The sequence below is a fragment of the Arachis duranensis genome, chromosome 3 (genome assembly GCF_000817695.3).
Source record: "Arachis duranensis cultivar V14167 chromosome 3, aradu.V14167.gnm2.J7QH, whole genome shotgun sequence".
Classification (NCBI taxonomy): Eukaryota; Viridiplantae; Streptophyta; class Magnoliopsida; order Fabales; family Fabaceae; genus Arachis; species Arachis duranensis.
The window spans coordinates 124,179,017-124,193,547 of NC_029774.3; the positions used below are offsets into that span (position 1 = coordinate 124,179,017).

General features: G+C 41.6%; 3 protein-coding genes and 1 non-coding gene across 5 annotated transcripts; 3 read left to right on the plus strand and 1 right to left on the minus strand.

The window, feature by feature from the left end:
- Nucleotides 1–2: 2 nt before the first annotated feature.
- LOC107481191 (uncharacterized) lies at nucleotides 3–955 on the plus strand (the record flags this gene model as incomplete). The annotated part of the gene is made up of 1 exon (XM_016101408.3): nucleotides 3–955. A coding segment is annotated over one exon (654 nt), but the record flags the coding sequence as incomplete, so codon positions are not given.
- A 314-nt stretch (nucleotides 956–1,269) lies between these two features.
- On the minus strand, nucleotides 1,270–3,249 carry LOC107481374 (uncharacterized). 2 transcript variants are annotated; one of them, XM_016101656.3, is made up of 6 exons: nucleotides 2,961–3,249; nucleotides 2,830–2,871; nucleotides 2,489–2,604; nucleotides 2,224–2,329; nucleotides 2,081–2,134; nucleotides 1,270–1,675 (listed from the first exon to the last, which is right to left on the minus strand). In XM_016101656.3, exons 1-6 carry the CDS (start codon nucleotides 3,216–3,218, stop codon nucleotides 1,517–1,519), a joined length of 735 nt encoding a protein of 244 aa, XP_015957142.1. In that variant the 5' UTR covers nucleotides 3,219–3,249; the 3' UTR covers nucleotides 1,270–1,516. The 2 variants fall into 2 exon arrangements, with proteins under 2 accessions (XP_015957142.1, XP_015957143.1); XM_016101657.3 differs by lacking the exon at nucleotides 2,830–2,871.
- Nucleotides 3,250–4,316: 1,067 nt separating this feature from the next.
- On the plus strand, nucleotides 4,317–5,629 carry LOC107481152 (uncharacterized). The gene is made up of 3 exons (XM_016101368.3): nucleotides 4,317–4,457; nucleotides 4,544–4,616; nucleotides 4,854–5,629. The coding sequence occupies exons 1-3, from the start codon at nucleotides 4,317–4,319 to the stop codon at nucleotides 5,627–5,629; spliced, it is 990 nt and encodes a 329-aa protein (XP_015956854.3).
- Nucleotides 5,630–9,136: 3,507 nt separating this feature from the next.
- Nucleotides 9,137–9,218, plus strand: TRNAS-GCU (transfer RNA serine (anticodon GCU)). Its single transcript has one exon. It is a non-coding gene; the product is annotated as a tRNA-Ser (tRNA).
- Nucleotides 9,219–14,531: the final 5,313 nt, after the last annotated feature.

Sequence of the window (14,531 nt, forward strand, 5' to 3'; positions counted from 1 at the left end):
GCCACCCTGACTGGCCCGCCATTCTCCAGCTCCGCCCCGCCGACGCCTCCAACCGTGACCTCGCGCGTCGGCAGTTCAAGTCACTCGTCCGCCTCCTTGACCAGAACGCCAACAAGCTCCCCTTCGCTGACGACGCGCTCATGCGCGTGCGCGAAGCCTGGCTCGTCCTCTCCAACATACACCGCAACGGCGCCGACGATAAAGGTCCGTCGCAGGATCGTGCTGGCGACGCGCCAAGGGAGAGCGTGGCGACTACGTTCTGGACCATGTGCCCTTACTGCTGGTATCTGCATGAGTACGAGAGGAAGTATGAGGGTTGCGCCTTCCGGTGTGAGACTTGCCGGCGGGCGTTTCACGGTGTGGCTGTGAAGCCGCCTTCGCCGGAGAGGATGGTGAACGGGAAAGAGCAGTACTACTGTTACAATGTGAGCTTGCCGTTGAGGTACCCAATGGGGGACGAACGGCGCCGTTTTGACACTGATGATGGAATTAGGGATTGGTGTGAAAGTGGGGTTCTTGAGAGGAATGGAATGAAAGGATTTCAGGGAAATGGGAAGAGAAGAATGAGAATAAAAACTACGGCAATGAGGGTAAAAATGAAGTCTTTTGATCCCATAAATAACTCTGGTTTGGATGCAGAAGAAGAGGTGTTGTAGTTTTGCATATGTTTAAGAAGAATGCACTTTCATGTTTTCGTTGCAATGATGTGGATATTGAGATGAAGGTTAATACTTTGCTGTTTCCTTTTGTTGGGAACGTTGTAGCATGGTGTAAGCAGTGTAGAATGTAGTAGTTGACTTATTTATTTTTTTACTGTGAGCTTGATCTATCTGTTGGGGAGAGGAGCGTGCATTGCTTATAGTATACAGTATTTTTCTGCAATGCCGCAACAAAATGTAATTTTTGTGCATATTATTATGAATGAAATGGTTTAGGTCTTTTTGTTTGTGGTGGATTATGTGGAGCCAACACTTTTTTCCTTTTGCTTTTCTTCCTTAGTCTGTTCAACAGCTAACACTTTATTTAACACCCCTTGTAATTAGTTGCTAGATGTAATTACTTCGAAAGTAAAAAAGTAAAAGGAGATGAGTAACCAATGATAGATATATCAATATGACATGTTCAATTCACCATGAGAGAATCCAAATTCATTCTTGTGCTATCAGACATAAATATCAGTTTATCAATTACTAGAACTCTAGGTGCTGCCATCAATTATGGCAGCTAAGTGTCATAGCACTGCAAGGAAAATGTATTCTCTATGTAGACTTGTAAAACGCTCTACTGAATTTACAAATTATGTAACATAATTGCTAAATCACAAATACATTTCTAAATGATTGTTACACAAGCACACCTAGGGCGTGTCAGCAGATTAGTCCTATCATCAGCACGAATGTGGGTAGAGGTAACAAAAGAATTTTACTGGCCATAACTGTTACATGATCACATCATGTAGCGAAGATGTATCTACAATGTAAAAGAAAGTTACAATTGCAATCCTCATTTTCAAGTCTCATCGCTTAAAAAACTTCAACTCTCGGCTACAATTGGCTTTCACTGCTTCCTCCAATTTTTCAGCTTGGTCAAAATCAACTTTAAAAGTAACCATAGTTGTGCCATCCTTACCAGTATCATAATCCTGCTTGATACCTTCAACTTGAAAAGATTGCAGCTGAAAATGACACGAGGCGTGAGTATAAGATGCTGATTTGAAACACATGTATAGTTCATAAAATAAAAGCTGCATGTAGACATAATTGTAATTTTAAAAAAATAACCAAAAAGAAACCCGAACTAGCTTAATTTCACCAGCATCTCCAGCATACAGAAACATAAGCCAATTATGCTTTTTAGACATTACGGAAAGTGGCAACAATGCTAGAGACAAGGGACCACATAGCAAGGGAAGTATAAGTAGAAAAAGAAACCAAATATGCTCCTCAAAGCTTACATAAAATTCCATCATTCACAGGGCTAGTTATGACTTATGACTTATGACAAAACAATAAGCATTCTCCATATAAAATTTGATGAGAAATATTGTACAATATCAGTAAATAGATCATCATGAACTAACCTGATGGTATAGAACTCCCAGAAGGTCAAAAGGGACCTCTACTCCCATCGGGACCTACATTTTTCATAAGAGTTAAAAATTGACCCTCCAGATGCATAATATGTTCTTAAAACTGGATGGATTAGAGTCTAAGAAAGAATCACCTTTGTTTTCACAAGGCATCTTGGAGCATTTCGCAAGCATTCTGATGCAACTCCTCCATAAGCCCTAACCAATCCACCTGTGCCTAATTTGATACCTCCAAAGTATCTGAGACGATAAGATCATGAAACAAATTTTATTCCAATTTCCATATTCAACACCCAAATCAAAACAGCTCAATGCTTAAAGCATATATATAGTTATATACTGTGTCCTTCGTTAGATTGTCAAGGAAACAAAGATAGTAGAAGTTGTGAAAGTATTAACCTGATCACAACCACCATCACTCTATCTATTCCTGAAGAATCAATTGCAGATTGTATTGGTTTCCCAGCTGTACCTGAAGGTTCGCCATCATCATTGGACCGATACTGTTCCCCAACCTGTTACATAAGATGGCAAAACTGATGAACAAAAGATAGTAACACGCGTTCACAAGCTACAATCACCTGAATAATTTGATTATCCTTTGGGTAAAATTCTCATACAGAAAGCAATAAAAATAACCAAAATTGTGGTTAAACAAAACAGTGGCCAATAACAAGCTTTCCAATTTCCACTCAGTGTTTCATACAAGTGAAAAAATAAAATACCGACATTTATTGTACCTTATAAGCCCAGCAATTATGGGTAGCACGCGGATCCCGAACCTAACAATCAATGAATGAGGTAAAACAAAATTCGCATGAAGAAATTTTAAGAGAACAAAGGGAAGTGCAGAATGGAGGAAGAAAAGAACCTGAGAGAGGAAAGACATGGCAGATTTCTCATCGGAGATGGGGCCAGCGATGGCGATGAACTTGCTCTTCTTAATCTCTTTATCGAAGGTGACCTTTTCTTGGATTGTGGTGAATTCCCCTGATTTGCTGGTGCTGGCCATGGTTGTATTCCTCCTCCTCCTGCTCGTGGCGGCGGCGGCGGAGACGAATGAAGTGTAGATGCGGTGGCAGTGATAGCAGTGTTGGTGATAAGTCGGTATAGTGATTGCCACACGCATCTGCGATTCTCTTATGGTGGTGCCTCAGCTTAATAGGCCTTTTTTTTTTTTTTTTACTAAAAGGTTCATTATTACATTTTTATATTAAATTCTAAAAAAAGCATGCAAAAATTTGTTAGTAGTACTGTAGTAGAAAATGGAAAAATAATTCACTTTTTTTTTTTTGCTTTTTAGTCTTTACTAAACTTCAACGGAACTATGGCAGTAAACAATGTGGGGGTAAACTATATTTTAGAGATTTTCTTTTTTTCTACAGAAAATTGTATACATACTATCTGCGGCTGATTTTTTTTATATGATTTGGGGGTGTAAGTTGGGATATAATTATTATGGGTGATTTATATTGCTATGACAGTGTTGCTTTTTGAAATCTTGAGGAGAAAAAATCGGACCCACCGATTTTAAACAGAGAGAAAGGAACACAAATCGGACCCACTGATTTGTGTGAGGGAAACGTTGAGCAGTATGAAATCGGTGGCACCGATTTGTGTGAGGCACCGATTTTTGGGTGGAGAAATATTTTACCCGAAGAGTGCAGTAATCGGTGGGACCGATTACTGGCGACAAAAAAATTTATTTTAATCCGGGGTGAACTAATCGGACCCACTGATTTGGGAGTTTACGCGGTCGGTCCGTCCGATTTGCCCGTTAATGCATACAAAAACTGGAAAGAGCTCACAGAACCCTCATTTTTTTATCGCCGGTCTCAGCTAATGTTCATCTTCTTCTCTTCTCTTCTCTGAATCTTCTCCTTCATGTTTGTAAAATAAATTTCTATAAGGTTGATAATAGTTAAGTATGTGCAGTGTTATGGATGATAAAGTTGTGTTGAAGATTTATTATTACGGACAGATATTATTGCAAACATATGAGGGAGTTCAATTTGTGTGTGAAAATCTATTAGATGTTATTATTCCGTTCACATTGTCATTTGAGGAATTGAAAGGTGTGATTTGTGAGAAGATAGATTCTCAAAGATGTAGGAGAGTATCATGTATTTTGTACAGGTATCCTTTATTTGTGTTTGGTGGGTTTGTTCAATTTCATACCAAGTACGTGACGGACGAAGCGAGTATGCATGAAATGTTTTCAATATACATGGAAAATCGCCACCAAATGTCGTGCATCGAGTTATATATTGAGTTTGAGCAATCTAAAACGGATCGTAACATTGAATTGGAAGATTATAATAGTGAAAGCGAAGATGAATTTGAAAGTAACATGAGATCGTCGATCCAGGTGAAGACGAAGATGAAGCTGGCGGCGCCATGAACACAGATGTGGCGGAAGTTACAAATGCACTAGCAAACCCACATCCGTTTTAGGAGCCTTCTTTCATGCGGTCGTTGGATTTGGAGGCTATGCACGCACCGGAGTTTCCGCAGTATATGAACACAGGTGCGTAAACCTAGGTAGCTATGTGAAATTCTGAAGTAGCAGATCAATAAGTCGGATGAGTAATGTATGTGATATGTGACTAGGCATTTGTGACCATAGCGTTTGATTTTTTTATTAATTAATAGTTCTTTGTTATGAATTATATTTAGTTGTTCTTTACGTAGATGGAATAGCGAAAAAATAAGACTGCAATGATCTTACATGGTAAAGTGTGTTTATTAATTTTGATGTATGCAGTGCCTCCTGTTGTGGCGGATGGTGAGTTCACAGTGGGGATGGAATTCAGTTCAAGGGAGGCAGTAATCAAGGCAATGAAAGATTATACCATCCAGAGAGGTGTGGACTATCGGGTATATGAGTCGGAACCGACGACATTCTATGCCAAATGTACAGAATATGGGAATAGTTGTGACTGGTTGATCAGGGTTACCAAAATGCAGAAGAAGTACTGTTGGGAGATAAGGAGGTACAATGGAAGTCACACTTGTACCAGGTCTACTATTTCTCAAGACCATTCGAAGTTGGATTCCAAGACAGTTGTAGAAGCAATTAAGCCGTTGGTAGAGGTTGACCCGTCTATAAAGGTAAAATCAGTAATTGCTGAAGTCCAGTCAAAGTTTAACTACACCATCAGTTATCGCAAGGCTTGGTTAGCGAAGCAGCAGGCGGTGGAATCAATTTTTGGAGGTTGGGAAGCATCATATGAAGCTTTGCCCATATGGATTGAGGCCATGTGTCACAAGGAGCCATCAGCAGTGGTTCACTTTGAAACAATGTCTGCTTACCAGGGAGATGATTTGGTTCCTGATATACGTGTACTGCATAGAGTCTTCTGGAGTTATTACCCTTGTATAAGGGCCTTCAGACACTACAAGCCAGTGGTGCAGGTGGACGGGACTCATTTGTATAGAAAATACAAGGGTTGTTTATTGGTTGCAGTCTCACAAGATGGTAATAACAACATCGTGCCTATTGCATTCGCCATAGTGGAGGGAGAGACTTCTGATGCATGATACTTTTTCCTTAGTAACTTGCATCAACATGTGGTGACACGTGATGGTGTGGGACTTATTTCTGACCGACACGATTTTATTAGGTCAGCTATTGAGAGAAGTAATGGGGCTTGGTCTACTAGGTAGTTATCAATCTCATCATCAACTGCCCTATTACTCTCATGAATCAGACTCATCGGAATATGTCTAGGGTTTCCACTCTGTATAATCCCTCCCGCCCCTTCAGCACTTCTGCTTGAGTCAACAGACATTCTGGCACCAGAATTAGCAGATAAAGTGCGAACCCGAGGTCTTGAATCCAATGACCTCCTACCTAGAGTAATCCCTCCTGAATGTGCTTGATAGTCGGTGGAAATGTCAACATAATTACCTTAATGTGAGTGTTGCAACCCTGATGCCATAAAACCAAGCAGCTGACTGAATGAAGTTTGCTCTCCATACTCAAACTGCCGACCACCCCAATACTGTTGATGTACCGGGACTGACGCTAAAAAATAATCAGACGGATGCGTCTCAGGAACATATGGTACAAAATACCCACCCCCTGTTGTGGCGGTGTTGATGGAAGTACCGGTGCCGGTGGTGGTGGAGAACCTTCTGGATTCTCTTTGAATACAAGGTTCGACAATTGCAAGTGGTCACCAAATGCTTGTCGGTACCAATGCATATAAATTTTCAATGGATAATGTAAATGCACCAAGTCATCAGAGAGAGTGTGACTATACCGATTGGTCCACTGCATCACCCAATAAGAGTGGGTATTGGCCCAATCTTGATTCTTAGGTCTAGTTAAAACTTCGCCATGTGATGCACCTAGATCTCGCTCTTGATTAGGAACACCCTGACTCAATCCAAATTGCCTCCTGACTCTATCAGATGCATGCCACTCGATGCATTCAAAAGATATAAGTGGCACCGTGGCACTCTAGATAACCGAATTATGATGGATGTCTAAAGGAATCACGTCTGGGTCGATGTTTGCAATGCCATAAGCCTGCCAAACAAGCTGGACACATCGAACCACTCAGATGATTACACAACAATTAATTCACTAAACAAGTTACATACGGTACTTTAATTTACCAACATACATGTCCTTCTTGTTGATCATCCAACAACCTCCTGTAGTGCGCAAGCGAATTATATCGGTAGGCATAGTTTTCACGATCCCAGTTACGCCACATACCGTCGGACAATCCATTAGTTAACTTATATTGTGGAAAATAAAAAACAATTTCTATCATTTCTTTCAATGCATACTTTAATCAAACTTACCTGTTTGCAATTGGAAACACTCGGGGATTGCCGGGAATCGGCCCTAGAAATGGTAGCCGGATCCAAGCCCAAGTAAGCAACAGTGTCAATGGACCGTCCATCTCCTTGCAGTCGACACGAGTTGCCCTACACAATGATCTATACAAGTGTGCCAGGCATGCCGAACCCCAACTAAACTGTATGATCTGACCAAAGTTACGGAGCAAAGGTAAAAATTTTCAATGCACAGCTGCACTCGACTAATCTCCAAACAGAACTATCCCAAATAACAACATTATATGACACTTTACATACATCTGAATGTGCACAATATCATTTAATACTATACGATCTCTCAAGCCCCTAAACCATGTTAATTTTATAAAGCTCCCTCTACACTCCGTCTTCCTCGGTGCAACTCCAAATTGGTGCAAGCACTTGACTTCCAAAGCATCAAAACTACTCATGGTCGGTCCTGTAACCGGAAGACCATTTGTCGACAGACCGAGAATTATCGCCACATCCTCCAAGGTCACGGCACACTCACCAACCGAAAAATGAAACGTGTGAGTCTCAGGCCGCCATCTCTCAATCAGAGCATTAATCATTGCTCACTGACATGGGATAAATCCAATTTGGGAAACATAATAAAATCCAGTCTCGCGTAAGTGTGACTCAACAATTTGGTTGTATGGATCCGGCGACTTTAAATGATCACACATCAACATCCGTGAACCCTACAATATCACATTTCCGCTATAAGTACCAGTATAATATAACTATATTCTCAAAAACACAATTATCGTTACATGTCCATTATAACTAGTTTCATCATAATTGCATTTCAAACATACACAGTAAATCTGTTATACAAAAATCCTTCAATCATATTCATTACCTTATAACAAAAATTATTTAACCTTAACTAACTAACCAGAATAATTTCACAACTGATAAACTATTTATTCGTAAAACAACACACTAATTTTATTTTTCTAATCTAAATTTAGTTACTACTAATTTATTGTCTAAATTTTAATGAATTAAAATTCAATTATTAATGATCATAAATAAAATAATTTATTAAATTTTTATTATTAATCATAATAAATTATTAAACTCAATTACTACTGCTAATAATAATAACAACAATATTATTCTACTCTAAGAGAGTATGTACAGATTTGATCTCATTCTCCTTCTTCTTTCATTCATTTATTAACTATAAAAAAAAATCCAATTATTCCATAGAGCTTACCATACCATACCATATCATACATACATACATACATGATTAATTCCCATTTTAATTTCTATTTCTAACCACCTAATAATAAAATTATACACACATACATGATTAATCTCTACTTAGTGCCATTATAATATATATTGCTAATCAAATTTAATATTATCACTATTATTATTATTAAATCAGATTATTAAAAAATAAAAACTTACATAATTTGGATCTCCAAGATAATCAACAATATGAAACTCTGGTTGATTTACTTCTTTAATTTTTGGTCTTCTTAACATTTTCTTTGAATTGTTGTGGTCCAACAATGGTGATGCAGGAAGCAAGTGGTGGGATTGAGTGTGTGCAGGGAGACGAGAGTGAAAGAGAGTGAAAGGGATACGAGAGTGAAAGAGAGTAAAAGGGATACTACTGAATGGGGGTTACTCTTTTGGATGAGGGAGTCACGGGAGGCAATTGCATGCGTGACGCGTGGACAGGGAACACAAATCGGTCCCACCGATTTGTGCACCATCCGCGTCCTGAAATCGGTGCCTCCGATTTGCTTCCTACCACTTGGTGCCACCGATTTCTTCTACCCAGCCGTCACAAATCCGTGAAACACCAATAACTCCCATATCGCTGCTATACTCTATCAACGGGTTCATATCAAAATTAAAAAACTCACTATCTGCTCAATAAACACTATTGTCTCCTGTTTCACAGTCTTTTATATTTCTTAAATTTAATTATTTTATACTGATAATTAAAAATATTATATTATTCAATTAGGTGTATATATTTGTTGATAATATAATTGAGTAATGTTAGAATTAGATATAGAAATAGAAATAATTTTTTTAAAAAATGAATATATGTATTTGGAAAAAAAATATAAGAAAAAATGAGAAGAAAACATCATATCAAAAATGAACCAAGCAGTGAAGGAAATGGTGAGTGCACTGGTGAACAACAATATTGTTTTTATATTTAGTGAAATATGGTTTAGAATATTAACTGACGCTTTGGCCGAGTGGTTAAGGCGTGTGCCTGCTAAGTACATGGGGTTTCCCCGCGAGAGTTCGAATCTCTCAGGCGTCGTAACTTTTGAACAAGACTACAAGTTGTCTAGTTAATCACTTTTATTAGTAAAAATCTGCAGAGGATTATTCTCATTTTTTTGTATTTATACTACAGTACGTACGAAAGGGGTGTTGGATGCGAGGAAATCTATATAGCATAATGGATGTTGGTGGTTAAATTGGGGGAAAATAAATCACGATATATATTGATCTTTTGTCAATATTTAGGGTGAGATCTTTTATTATAAAGATATTCTAAATAATTCTCAAATAATAAGGAAAGGAAAGTAAATAATATATTTTTTCTTGATTAGAAATTGCAAGCACATACGATTAAAAACTTTATTCGAACAAAGGTATATACAGGATATGGATTAGTGTTCCCAAATTGTTGCATTCCGTGTGAGATCTGAGCGAGTGGTAGCTAGATGCCTAGATTCCACTTTCCATAACATAATATCCATCTTTCTCTGCCGTGTCCAAATATACAAACCTTTATATATTTATATTCTTAGTTTCTTTCCTCTTCACAGTTCTTTCAGAGTAGCTTATGTCTAAAAGACAAAGGCCCAACATTATTGTTTATACCCTGACCCAATGCAAAGGCCCAGGTCCAACTAAAAAGCCTAACCTGAAGGGTTAAGCCTAGTTAAGGTACCGACCTTCACATAAGAAGTCGGTATTAACCACGACTTGGTCTGAAGAAGTCGGATATGAGATTAGCTGGCAGATAAACACTCATTCAAATGAGTAACCGCCCCTAAAATCTCTCTAACCGCTTCGTAAAGCCATATCTTAACCTCCCCAAGATAAAAGGGACGGTTACCACCCTAAAGATACGGCACTACTCCAACGGTGGTTATTGGCTCACCACTATAAATACACTGACACCCCTCAGGTATCTCTAAGTCCAATACTCTCTAAGACCTGCTTACACCCTTGCTAACTTAGGCATCGGAGTGTCCTTGCAGGTACCACCCCCCATTCACACGCGAGCACAAGTCGGACAGAGCCTCCCGAGTTGCGGACCTACCCGGAGTTCTCCTCCATTACACACTTGGGCCGCCAAACGCCATTCGTCGTATTAATCTCCGGTTACCTACCGTAACATTGGCGCCGTTGCCGGGGACCCGCGAGATCATCCCTCGATGGCAGATAGATCCCATGAAGAAGGCCATGTCGAAACAGATTCTGAGCAAGAGAATCTAGACATGGGCAATGACAATGAAGACACAGCCCAACACCAAGACAATGATCAACACAGAGAGGGTACCTCCGGAGTAAAGAATCCGAAGGTAAATTCCTCAGATGGGCGTGAATCAGAAAAAGGCGGACCAGCTCACGTAGCTGAACTAATGGGATTGGTCCATAGCCGCCTGGAGCAATTGGAACAAGAGCGGGAAAGGCAAAAGGAAACCGAAAGGTACCTTAAAGAAGAGATGGAACGGCGAAAAGAGTTAGAAAGAAAACTCTTGCAGCTAGAATCCTCCCTCAAGAACTCCCGCGATGAAGGAGAAGATCAACTCCCAGGCGGAGAAGATCCTTTCAGCGAGGACATAATGAGGGTAAAAGTTCCAAGGAACTTCAAAAGCCCTGATATGGACCTCTATGATGGAACTACGGATCCAAAGCATCATCTTAGCAACTTCAAAAGTCGGATGTATCTAGCTGATGCCTCCGACGCTACGAGATGCAAGGCTTTCCCGACCACTTTATCGAAAGCAGCGATGAAGTGGTTCGATAGCCTTCCCCCAAGATCCATCACTAGTTTTGAAGACCTCTCGAGGAAATTCTTGATGAGGTTCTCAATCCAAAAAGACAAGGTAAAACATGCACCGAGCCTCCTGGGAATAAAACAGGAGGTCGGAGAGTCTTTACGAGCCTATATGGAAAGGTTCAATAAGGCATGTTTGGAGATCCAAGACCTGCCCACAGAGGCAGTCATAATGGGGTTAGTCAATGGGCTTAGAGAAGGTCCCTTCTCCCAGTCCATATCTAAAAGACACCCCGTTTCTCTAAGTGATGTACAAGAAAGGGCCGAGAAGTACATCAACATGGAAGAGAATGCAAAATTAAGGGACCTGAGTTGGCGACCTGGACCCACTTCCTCATCCAAGGAGAGGGAAAGGGAAGCCAAGAAGAAGGAAGAACTCGGTCTCGAAAGGCCCAGGAAATATCACTCTTGTACTCCTCTAAAAACCTCTTTAGTGGACGTATACAGAGAGATTTGCAACACTGAAAGATTGCCACCCCCAAGACCTATTAAAAATAAAAAAGGGGGAAGCCGCGGCGATTATTGCGAGTACCATAAGATATATGGTCACTCCACTAACGACTGCTACGACCTTAAGAATGTGATAGAAAAGCTGGCTAGAGAAGGTCGGCTTGACAGATATCTCATGGAGAGGTCGGACACCCATGGAAAGAGAAAGCGAGATGATATGGACAGGAGAGATCCTCCACCACAGACCCTTGAGAGACACATTCACATGATCTCAGGAGGATTTGCGGGAGGTGGAATCACCAAATCTTCTCGCAAAAGACATCTCAAAAGAGTCTATCAGGTCGGGGATGAGACACCCGACCTCCCCACTATATCATTCACAAAAGAGGATGGGCAAGGAGTAATTCCCGGGCATGATGATCCCGTGGTGATAACCATGATCCTGGCCAATGCCCATCTCCACAGAACCCTAGTAGACCAAGGAAGCTCGGCGGACATCCTTTTCAAGCCCGCCTTCGACAAGCTAGGGTTGGATGAAAAAGAGTTGAGAGCTTACCCCGACACCCTATATGGATTAGGGGATACGCCAATAAAACCACTGGGATTTTTACCCCTTCACACCACTTTTGGAAGAGGGGAAAAATCAAGGACTCTGAGTATAGACTTCATAGTCATCGACGAAGGGTCAGCCTACAATGCCTTAATCGGCAGGACTACCCTTAATCGCCTCGGAGCAGTGGTATCCACCCCCCACCTTTGCATGAAATTCCCGACTCCAGGAGGAATAGCAACGGTGAGGGGAGATCAAAAATTGGCGAGAAAATGCTACAATGAAAGCCTAAATCTGAGAGGAAAGGGCAAAGACGTCCACACCATAGAGCTAGGCGGCACAAGGACCAGAGAAGAACTACGACCCCAGCCGGGAGGAAAAACCGAGGAGATACAAGTCGGTGATGAGGAAGGAAAAAACACTTACATAGGAGCCAACCTAGGGGAAACCCTAAAACAAAGGTTGGGTGAACTCCTAAGAGCCAATTCCGACCTCTTCGCATGGAAGGCTTCCGACATGCCCGGGATTGATCCCGAGCTCATGTCCCACAAACTCTCGGTTTACCCAGGGTCCCGACCTGTACAGCAAAGGAGACGCAAGCTCGGCCCGGAACGAGCTTCAATAGTAGAGGAGCAAGTACAGGCGCTCCTGGAAGCCGGCTTTATTAGAGAGGTCAAATACCCAACGTGGCTAGCCAATGTAGTGCTAGTCAAAAAACAAAATGGTAAATGGAGAATGTGCGTCGACTATACCGACTTGAATAAGGCATGTCCTAAGGACCCTTATCCACTACCGAGTATTGATACCCTGGTGGACTCCAGCTCAGGGTACCAATACCTATCGTTCATGGACGCCTACTCGGGATATAACCAAATCCCGATGCATGAACCCGACCAGGAGAAAACATCGTTCATCACACCAAAAGCCAACTATTGCTACGTGGTCATGCCATTCGGATTAAAGAATGCAGGAGCCACGTACCAAAGGCTGATGAACAAAGTGTTTTCCCCCCATCTAGGGAGCCTAATGGAGGTATACGTTGACGACATGTTAGTAAAAACCAAGCAAGAAGTCGACCTCTTAACCGACCTCTCACAAGTCTTCGACACTATAAGGTTGCATGGGATGAGACTAAATCCCGCAAAATGCGCCTTCGCGGTCGAAGCAGGAAAATTTCTAGGATTCATGCTAACACAAAAGGGGATTGATTGAGGCCAATCCCGATAAATGCAGAGCCATCCTAGAAATGAAAAGTCCGACTTGTTTGAGAGAGGTTCAACAACTCAATGGCCGACTTGCAGCCCTCTCCAGGTTTTTGGCAGGATCGGCACTAAAATCCCTTCCATTATTCTCCCTATTAAGGAAGGGATGCCAGTTTGAATGGACTCCGGAATGTGAGGAGGCGTTCCAAGAGTTCAAAAAATTCTTAAGCCAACCTCCTATATTAACTCGACCAATACCGGGGAAAGGCCTCGTCCTATACCTATCCGTGGCAAACAAGGCTGTCTCATCAGCCCTGATCAAAGAAGACGAGGTCAGTCAACACCCGGTCTATTTCACCAGTAAGGTTCTACAAGGTCCTGAGCTAAGGTACCACAAACTAGAGAAGTTTGCTTACTCCTTAGTGATAGCCTCAAGAAGGCTACGACCTTACTTCCAGGCTCACACAATAAGAGTCCGTACGAACCAGCCCATGAAGCAAATCCTCCAAAAGACGGATGTTGCAGGGAGAATGGTTCAATGGGCGATAGAGCTCTCCGAGTTTGATTTGAGATACGAAACTCGGACTGCAATTAAAGCCCAGTGCCTCGCCGATTTCATTGCAGAATACGCAGGTGAACAAGAGGAAAAACCGACTACATGGGAACTCTATGTAGACGGATCCTCCAACAAGACGGGGAGCGGCACAGGCATAATATTGGTAGATGGAAAAGGAACCCAGATAGAGGTCTCCTTAAAATTTGAATTTCCGGCTTCAAACAATCAGGCAGAATATGAGGCCTTGATTGCCGGATTAAAGTTAGCAGAAGAAGTTGGCGCCACAAAGGTGACGATCTACAGCGACTCACAAGTGGTGACTTCCCAAATAAGTGGGGAATATCAGGCAAAGGACCCCAATATGAAGAAATACTTGGAAAAAACCTTGGAATACCTTGGGCGCTTTGCGGAAACCGAGGTTAAGCACATAACTCGGGATCTAAATAGCAGAGCTGACGCCCTGTCCAAGTTAGCAAGTACCAAACCCGGAGGGAACAACAGAAGCCTGATTCAAGAAACCCTCCAAGAGCCCTCGGTATCAAAAACAGGAGATGAACAAGAGGTACTTGAGGTAGTCGGCCTAAACCTCGGATGGATGAATCCCCTAGTCGAATACCTGAAATTCGACATCCTCCCCAAAGAGGAGAAAGAAGCTAAAAAGATCCGAAGGGAAGCACAACATTATACTTTGGTGAGAAATGTCCTTTACAGAAGAGGGATATCAACACCATTGCTGAAGTGCGTACCGACCTCAAGAACCGCCGAGGTGTTGGAGGAAGTACATAGTGGGATCTGCGGAA